This window comes from Callithrix jacchus, chromosome 1, assembly GCF_049354715.1.
Source record: "Callithrix jacchus isolate 240 chromosome 1, calJac240_pri, whole genome shotgun sequence".
In the NCBI taxonomy this organism is placed as follows: domain Eukaryota; kingdom Metazoa; phylum Chordata; class Mammalia; order Primates; family Cebidae; genus Callithrix; species Callithrix jacchus.
In genome coordinates, this window is record NC_133502.1 from 188,406,299 (window position 1) to 188,415,746 (window position 9,448).

Genomic DNA, 9,448 nt, shown 5'->3' on the forward strand with positions numbered 1-9,448 from the left:
AAAAAGAGAAAGGCAAAGGGGTATCCCAGGCTGTTGGGGGAAGGAGCCCCACAAACCCGGGGTGCCAGTCTTGGGCTTCCCTGGGCAGATGGGCGTGAAGACTCCAGTGCATCTCAGAGCCCTGCCAGGAAAGTTCAGGACTGAATTCGCAACAGTTGTGTAGAGAACGATGCAAAGGAGAAACCAAGAAAATGATTTGCTGGGGTGGGGGTCAGGAGTGCAACTGTGCAGGAAAGGTTGACAGAGAGGACAGCCATTTGTTTGCTGCTGGAAGCCTTTTACATGAATTGGCTCATGGAAAGCAAGGCCAGGTGGAAGCAATCAAGCGAGAGGCTGAGGAATTTGCCCAGGATCACAGCAGAAGAGCTAGAACCCAGGAAAGTGGCTCAAGACTCCATGCCCTTCTCCACTGACAGTGCTGGTGACCTGAGAACAGGTCTGAGGTTGGAGGCAGGTGCGCACAGTGAGCGGGGACCAGGAGGCAGCGGTAGCCTCACTTTCCAGAAAGAGAGGTCAGCCGATGAGGCTGACAACTTAAAAATATATATATATCAAGAGTCTCAGAGGCCAGGCAGAGTGGCTCACACCTGTAATCCCAGTACTTTGGGAGGCCGAGGTGGGTGATCACCTAAGGTCAGGAGTTCAAGACTAGCCTGGGCAACATGGCAAACCCTACCTCTACTAAAAATACAAAAATTAGCCAGGTGTGGCGGCAGGCGCCTGTAATCCCAGCTACTCAGGAGGCTGGGGCAGGAAAATCACTTGAACCCAGGAGGCAGAGGTTGCAGTAAGCAGATATCATCCACTGCACTCCAGCCTGGGCAATAGAGCAAGACTCTGTCTCAAAAAAAAAAATGCAGTCTCAGAGGCAAATGACACAGGGTAAAAACAAAATAATTGGTTAAAGGAGGTGAAATAGTTGCCTCTAGGGAGGAGACAGGAGCAGGTGAACGACAGGGACAGGGAACTGCTGCTTTTCTTAACAAACCTTGTAGAACTATTTGCCTGTATGAGTTTGATAAAAATACAAGCTAAAAATAAAGAGAAGAAATAAACACCGTTCCATGATCCTAGACAGAGCCTGAAAGCCAGGGCTGCCAGGTGGGGCCCCGGGAGCGGGGGAGCCGTGGCTTTTCGTGTTTGCCCTGGAGACTTCATCTTTGGCCTGGGAGACACCCTCTGGCCCTCCAGCACCAAGCAGGGTGTGTATGGCCCCAGAGTGGTTAACAATCCCAGCAGGGACTCGCCTGCCTGTGGAAGACCCCATCTGCACCAACCTTCCTGCTCATTCAGGGGCTGCTGGGATTGCCCTATCGGTGTCAATTGCAAATGAGGGGTCCTCCCGCAGCTGCTCAGTCGGCCCCTCATCCGAGACCCGTGCTCCAAAAAAGAAGCTGGGGTGGCAGAGGGCTGTCACCTCACACACTAATTACATAGGCACAGACACATGAGTTCCCCAAAAGACACCCCCAGCACCTGAGGTCACAGAGACAAAGTCGAATCCACAGAGCACTGGCGCCCCAAAGAGGCAGGGAACCCTCACCCCATCTCCAATCCCACCCTGGCCCCCACTCCCCAGTCCAGATGGGACTCCCTGCCTCTTTCCCTGATGTCCCCCACACTGACTCACTGTGGGCAGCAGCTTTTACATAAGAGTCCCAGGTGATGGTCCCCACAACAGATCATCTTAGACTGAGTATTAGATGCCACTGCATACCAGCCCCGCCTCTTTTTCTCTTCCTGTCAAACTCAGTAATGGGGGCAATCTCCTTCCTCTAGGAGTTTCAGATGCTGAGAGGCACACTCTTCCTCTCACAGCTACCATAACTGTGTCATCGCATCTGTCCCTTAGCAATTTTTGAACCTCAGCACATTCAGCCAGTGGAATTAATGCTTCTCGCCTCCTTCTCAGGGTTCCTTTGAGGGCCAAATGAATCATGCAGGCTATTTTGGGAAATAAAAGGGTGAGAAATCCAAAGAATATTTTGAGGAACACAAGCAATCAGCCCTCTTGGGTATTAAAATAGATGATTAAGTCCCTGATTAAACAACAGAGCCGGCATGAATGGAACTGGCCAGGGAGCAGAGAAACGTTCTCATGTACATGCATTTAATACATGATCAAGCTGCCTTCAGTGGGTAAAGAACATGGAAGGAGTAGCCACTAAAAAGGCAGCTTAGATGCCTTCTTATCTTTCACAGATGCTGAAAAAAGAGATGATTTATCAAGCAAAGCAAACCCTAGGAGGGCTGGTCAAAAATACAGGTGAATATTGACCGGATCTCGAGAGGAATGTGAAGTCTTTGAGCTTTAAAATCATCAGGGACAAGGCCGGGCACGGTGGCTCATGCCTGTAATCCCAGCACTTTGGGAGGCCGAGGCGGGCGGATCACGAGGTCAAGAGATTGAGACCATCCTGGCCAACATGGTGAAACCCCGTCTCTACTAAAAATACAAAAATTAGCTGGGCACGGTGGCGCATGCCTGTAATCCCAGCTACTCAGGAGGCTGAGGGAGGAGAATTGCCTGAACCCAGGAGGCGGAGGTTGCGGTGAGCTGAGATCGCGCCATTGCACTCCAGCCTTGCACCTGGCAACAGAGCAAGACTCTATCTCAAAAAACAATAAATTAATTAACTAAATTAAATCATCAGGGAGATTTTTTTAAGGGGGAAGGAGAAGTGATTGACAACTAATATATATATAATTCCCATGCCATAGAAAAAACTAATGGGGGTTGAGGGGGACTAGACTGAAAGCGAATGAATGGCAAAGGGTTAATATCAATAATCTGTGAAAACTCTACACTGTCTGGTAAGAAAAGCCTTAAACCAACAGGGTTTCTATTTTATTTTATTTTTTGGAACTTGACAAAATGATACCAAATTTCATCTGGAAAAATAAACATGTGAGACCAGCCAAGGAAATTCTGAGGCAAAACAAAAGTGGTGGAGGAGGACTGGCTTTACCAGATGTTAAAACATCCTAGGAAAGCACAGTAATTTTTAAAGTGTAGTCCTGGAAAAGAAGTAGGCAGCTCCATCCAGACCCGGGTGCAGAAATAGATGGAAATATGTAGGACTTCAGCACCTGAATGAGAGAAGGCGTTTCACATCAGAGGGGGAAGATGCATTGTTGAAAGGCCGGCGCAGAGATAACTGGGTAGTTGGCCATCTGGAAAAAATAAAGCGGAATCCCTACCTCACCCCCTACACCCAGATCAGTTCCAGATGGGTCCAAAATTTAAACCAAAAAAGGAAACCATAAAAATTCTAAAAGAAAACATAGGTGAACTTAACAATCTTTGGAAAGGAAAGATCTTTCTAAGCAGGATACAGAACTAGAAGCCACAATAAAATTCATGTGGGGAAATCAATGGGCGAGAAGTCCCAAGGATATTTTGAGAAAGATGGGGAATAAGCCCTCTCTGATATGAGAATACACGATGAATGGGGAGAAACAGGCTTTCCTCCATAAACCAGTTCAATACGGGATGATGGTGTCTCCAGACAATGAACAGTAGGAAGAATGTTCAGATGGTGAAGTTGGGACATCACGAAAGGAAACAGATTTAAGTCCATTTTCCACATATACTCAAGAATAAATTATTTATAAAGCAAATCAAATCTTAGAAAGGGTGGCCAGAACGATAAAGGAATATTGAACAGGACTCTGGAGGGATGAGAACCTTCCAAGCATCACAATGATTGAGGAAATCACAAAAAAAAAAGGAGAATTGATTCAACTATTTAGAAAAGACCTTTTGTATCAAAACAATCAAAGTCCAACAATTTTGACTACATCACATTTTTTCATTTCTAGGTGAATAAAAGTATTACCAAATCAAGACAGAAGCTGAACAGGGACTGGCATTCACCAAATTAATTGCCTTAATTTAGAAACACGTCCATACAAGTAAATGAAAGAAAGACATAAAACCTAACAGATAATTGACAAAATTTGAATATGAAAAGGCAATTCCCAGAAAAACAAATTGGAATGAATGGTAGCCATATGAAAAATGTTCATGCTCACTCATCATCAAGAAACAATACTACACCCTTTGGTGATAGGTTAAAAACCTATCAAAAGGGTCAAGATTTTTAAGTTTGAAAATACCCCAAATATATGGGAAAACAGCCATTCTCAAACACTGGTTGTGGGAGTATAAACTGGTCTATTCCACTCCTTTTAATGGCTGTATAATACTCCATGTGTGGATGTAGCAACATTTATTCAACCAGTCCCTGTTTATGGACATTTAGGATTTTCTCCTCCCCGTTGAGTGGTGCCATGATGAGAGTCCTTGGACACACATCCTTGCATCCATATGTAAATACAGGTGTAGAAATTCTTGGCAATGGAATTTCACAGTGAATGACACTTTGCTGTGAAAATTTTGACAGACGTTTCCAAACTGCCTCCTGTAAGGTCACAGTCATTTGCACTCTGACCAATTGGATTAAAAAATATCTGTATTCCTATACTTTATCCAGAAGCAAAACTTATAGCATTCATATTGTTTTGTTTTCATTAAGTATATGGATAGACAGGTGATTTTTTTTTTTTTTTTTTTTTGAGACGGAGTTTCGCTTTTGCTACCCAGGCTGGAGTGCAATGGCGCAATCTCGGCTCACTGCAACCTGGGTTGAAGTGAGCCTCCTGCCTCAGCCTCCTGAGTGGCTGGGATTACAGGTGCCCATCACCACATCCAGCTAATTTTTGTATTTTTAGTAGAGACAGGGTTTCATTGTGTTGGCCAGGACAGTTTCAATCTCTTGACCTCGTGATCTGCCCCTCGTGATCTGCCCACTCGGCCTCCCAAAGTGCTGGGATTACAGGCATGAGCCACCACACCTGGCTCATTGGTGAGAGAGAGAGAGAGAGAGAGAGAGAGTTTTGAGACGGAGTTTTACTCTGTTTTCTAGGCTGGAGTGCAGTGGTGCAGTCTCGGCTCACTTCAGCCTCTGCCCCCTGGGTTCCAGTGATTCTACTGCCTTAGCCTCCTGGGTAGCTGGGATTACAGGCATATGCCACCACCATGCCTGGCTAATTTTTTTTGTATTTTTAGTAAAGATAGGGTTTCACCACATTGGCCGGGCTGGTCTCCAACTCTTGACCTCAGGTGATCCGCCCTCCTCGGCCTCCCAAAGTGCTGGGATTACAGGCATGAGCCATGGCGCCTCACTATTAAGTATTTTTTTTTAAAGGGCGAGTGGGGTGAGGTGAGTAGGGGAATTGTCGGGAAAATTGCAATTTTCTTCACCTTTGCCGCTTACCTGCTGTGAGCTCCTCGGCTTATCTTCTTCCCCCTCCCTGGGCCTCAGTTTTCCCATCTGTGAAACAGGAGAATGAAATAAATTGACATTTTCCAAACTTACTCACCAAATGGCAAAGCTGAGTGAAGTGATCTTACCTCTGTGTGGCTGGGGTAGGTGGGATGCTGCCCCTGCCACTCTTCCCTCCTACACACCAGAGAAGAAACCACACATCAGGGACTCCAGCCTGGCGCAGCTCAAGCATTCAGGACTTGGGTCTCATTCCCAAGCTGTCACTGAGGAAGGCTGGAAGCCAATTCTGTTGCAAAGGTGGTTATTTTTCTGCCGTAAGTGAGGTTGGACCCCAGAGCTGCCTTTCCCAGTGTCTTAGCTGTGGACTCTTCAAACACCAATCCTGCCCTGAACCATCTGTGGCTCCCTATTGCTTAGGGAATTAATGCTACCTCCCTTCATTGATTCTGGCTTTGAGGCTCCAGATTTTGGCTCCAGCCTCTCTCCATGGTCCGGCCAGACACCCAGTCTCTGTCTCCTGCAAACCAAGCCTTGGACACACACTTTATCCAGGGGCTCCTCCTCCTCCCGGCCTTTGTCCACCCGCAAGGCCTCCCACTCATCTCTAGTGACTTCCTCTACCACCAATTAACTGTGTGTGCCCTTGTACATCATCTATAGGGCGTCGCAAGATACAGGAATCAAAGGCCATAGGGTCATAACAAGGAAATCTATCAGCCTTCATCAAAGCTTTGTGAATCTTAGAGAATCGAAGAGAAAAAAAGCAAGCATACTCAAGGGCAAGTATAGTTAATTACAATTAAATTTGGGTAGATGTACATGGGTGAAGAAAAAGACTGGCAGGAAATATAATACACCAAAATGCCCCAGGTCTTGAGTATCTTCAAGATAATAACATTAATAGGGCAGGCACAGTGGCTCAGACCTGTAGTCCCAGCACTTTGGGAGGCCGAGGCAGGTGGGTCACCTGAGGTCAGGAGTTCAAGACCAGCCAGGCTAACATGGTGAAACCCCATCTCTACTAAAAATACAAAATTAGCTGGGCATGGTGGCACACACCTGCAATACCAGCTCCTCAGAAGGCCGAGGCAGGAAAATCGCTTGAACCCAGGAGGAGGAGTTTGCAGTGAGCCCAGATCGCACCATTGCACTCCAGCCTGGGCAACAAGGGCCAAACTCCAACTCAAAAAAAACCATTGATCGTGGTGATGATGATAGCTTACTCATGTTAAACACACCATGCGAGGAGAACGCCAGGCATTTTATATGATCTCTTTCCCTAATTTTATATACTTTAAGTTCTCTGTAATTTATGTGTATAACTTTTGTCGTAAGAAAGATGCGTTGCTTTTTTTTTATTATTATTATTGAGACGGAGTTTTGCTTTTGTTACCCAGGCTGGAGTGCAATGGCACAATCTCGGCTCACTGCAACCTCTGCCTCCTGGGTTCAGGCAATTCTGCCTCAGCCTCCTGAGCAGCTGGGATCACAGGCACGCGCCACCGTGCCCAGCTAATTTTTTTTTTGTATTTTTTAGTAGAGACGGGGTTTCACCATGTTGACCAGGATGGTCTCCATCTCTTGACCTCGCGATTCACCCGCCTCGGCCTCCCAAAGTGCTGGGATTACAGGCGTGAGCCACCGCGCCTGGCCTGGATGTATTGCTTTTTAACATATTAGAGTTAAATTGTGATGGATGGAGAATTATTTTTGTACAATGAAAAGTAGGTTCTGGATACAGGGGGCTAAAGTCAGACTCCTCCCACCTTCCAGATGAGGTTCCTAGGGTTCTTGACCCCCTCCTCTGCTGCCCCCTCCCCACAACCCTGCAGCCTCCCTGAAAGATGGGGCCAACAGTGGGCTCTCAGAAGAATGAAGCTAGAACCCCAGGTCCCAGGAGTCCCCTCCGCTGACCTATTTTAGGTGACCCAAGCTCTCACAGCCACCAGGCAGCAGGGTGATGGTCAAGAGCCCAGACTCTGGAAGTCAGACTCTCCGTGACCCTGTTGTGTGCCCCTGTGTGAACTTGGCCAAGTGGCTCCTTCCTCTGTGCCTCAGTTTCCCCATCTGTAAAACAGCCATCATGGCAGAAGCCAGCTCCTTTGTAGACCTGGGTGAGGAGGAAACAGGATGAGTTCAGAAAAGTGCCATATCCAAGGTCTGGTACATAGTAGGCCCTCAATACCCAGGTGCTATCACCTTTGTCATTATTATTTGTTGTTAATCTGTTGAAGGAATACTCAGAGGCAGCAGGCAGACATTTCCCCAAAAGTAAGCTCTTAGGAAGAAGCCCTCTGGACGCGGGCTCGGAAAACCGGAATGTTAAAAAGATAAATAAAGCCTCTCTGTAGCTGGACAAAGTCTGGGCGGCCCAGAGGGGGCAGGGGAATTCGGCTGCGGAGAAGGATTTAAGCCCTGGACAATGGGCGCTGTCTGAACTAACCAGGGCCGCTTCTTTGAGTCGTGAGAAGAGCTATTTTCTCCTTTAAAGCCTTAAAGAGCTATTAAGTTGGGCAAATCACTGGTAAAACAGCTGGAAACCTAAGTAGCAATTTAAACAGCCCATTGCCCTTCCGTCCCGACGTAGAATGCGTTCTCTGGGGCAGACCGTCTCCAGGTCCGACTTTGCCAAGCCTAAGAGGATTGAGTGGGGGACCCTTCCCCAAGCTCTGAATGCAGCCAGGAGCTTTATTTAGCAAATCCACAATTTCTACCCCACCCCCTCCTCTCTCTTTTTTTTTTTAAGTAAGCAGACTGAACTCTAATTTTCCCTCTTTTCTCTCCCCAGTCTCCTTGAATCGGCCCATTCTTTCATTATGTGGAACTAATGAAGGCCTCGCGGAGTCCCTGCTCAGGAATAGGGCCCTTAAATAAAACATGTTTCATTGATCAACTTCAAAAAGTCTTTTAGTGGGGTTGGAGGTGGGAGAGGGAGGAGGTAGTTGGGATGGAGTGGAGCGGGGGAGGGTCTCCCAAGGCACCAGCGGGGGAAGCTGAGCCTGGCGAGTGACAGCCTGGGAGCTGGGGGAGGTATGCATAATGTCTGTTTCTGTCCCCAGGATCCAAAATCCGATCCACAATCCATTTGTTTGTTTTGTGGGACGGTGATTCTGCAGGCGCCGAGACACGCCTGCCTGAAGCCTCCCCATTCACCCACAGTGGACGGGAAGGGCTGGATCGCTTTAAATTTTTTATTTTATTTTTTCTTAATCTCCCCGCAAGTAAAACTTTTGGCCAGCTAAACAGAGCTCTGGACTTAGAGCAGTCCCCCGGGGAAAATGTGGCCGCCAGCTCTGGGCTCCTCTAACATCCGTTCCAGCAACATCCCTCAGGCATAGTGTGAGGGGGGAGTCGCAGACAGCGGGACCCCTGCTGGCTAATGAATATTAAGTGAGCACCTACTATGTGTGGGGAGCTCTATAGATTAATTTTACTTTTATGTTTTTTTTTAATTGTCTGAATTGCAAAAGCAGTGAATGCCAATTGCAGAGCCATTCCATGGCAGTATGAAGTACTCAGAAAACAGTAAAAGTCCCTAGCAGGGATTTTTTTTTTTTTTTTTTTTTGAGACAGAGTCTTGCTCTGGTCCCCCAGGCTGGAGTGCAGTGACACAATCTCAGCTCACTGCAACCTCCACCTCCTGGGTTTAAGAGATTCTCTTGCCTCAGCCTCCCAAGTAGCTGGCATTACAGGTGACTGCCACTGTGCCTCCCAAAGTGCTAGGATTACAGGCATGAGCCTAGAACACAAATCTGCTGTCATACCCTTGCCCCAAGCCCACCACTGCTGGGATAAAGTGGGAATCCCCACCCACAGCTTCACCTCCAGGCCCAACACACTATTTGCCATTTGTGCTGCTTCCCAGGATGCTTCACGTCTATTCCTCTCCTTGGAATGTTCTTAGTCTCCAAGGTACCTGTCGAAATCCTACTCATCCCACAAAACCCCACTTACCCCTCTGGTGAAGCTTTATCATCTAACACATGCCTGTCCTGCTTAGTGGGATGCCTCCCTGCTTTATCGCAAAACTGCACGTGTTGTGGACCTCAAACCCAGCCCCTATGTCTCCAAGAGGTGACTATCTGCTCATTTCTATCCCCTGATAGACTCTGAGTTCCTGGAGAGCAAAAGCTGTGCCCAGAACAGTGCTTGGCATA

The 9,448-nt window shown here is 47.4% G+C and overlaps 1 protein-coding gene across 9 annotated transcripts in view; it reads left to right on the forward strand.

The window, feature by feature from the left end:
• The window catches only part of LOC118145793 (uncharacterized), a 28,429-nt gene extending 20,253 nt beyond the window's left edge, over positions 1-8,176 (forward strand). For 7 of the 9 annotated variants that reach the window (XR_013520813.1, XR_013520811.1, XR_013520812.1 and 4 more), the window contains 2 exons: positions 5,952-6,070; positions 8,080-8,176. Coding sequence is in view for 2 of the 9 variants with exons in the window: in XM_035265493.3 (XP_035121384.2) it covers positions 5,952-6,070; positions 8,080-8,165 (205 nt within the window). In the remaining 7 variants the exon portion in view is untranslated. Of the gene's footprint in view, positions 1-2,202; positions 2,267-5,951; positions 6,071-8,079 lie in introns of all 9 variants that reach the window. The other 2 variants (XR_013520809.1, XM_035265501.3) reach the window with 2 other exon arrangements.
• The last annotated feature ends 1,272 nt before the right edge of the window (positions 8,177-9,448 follow it).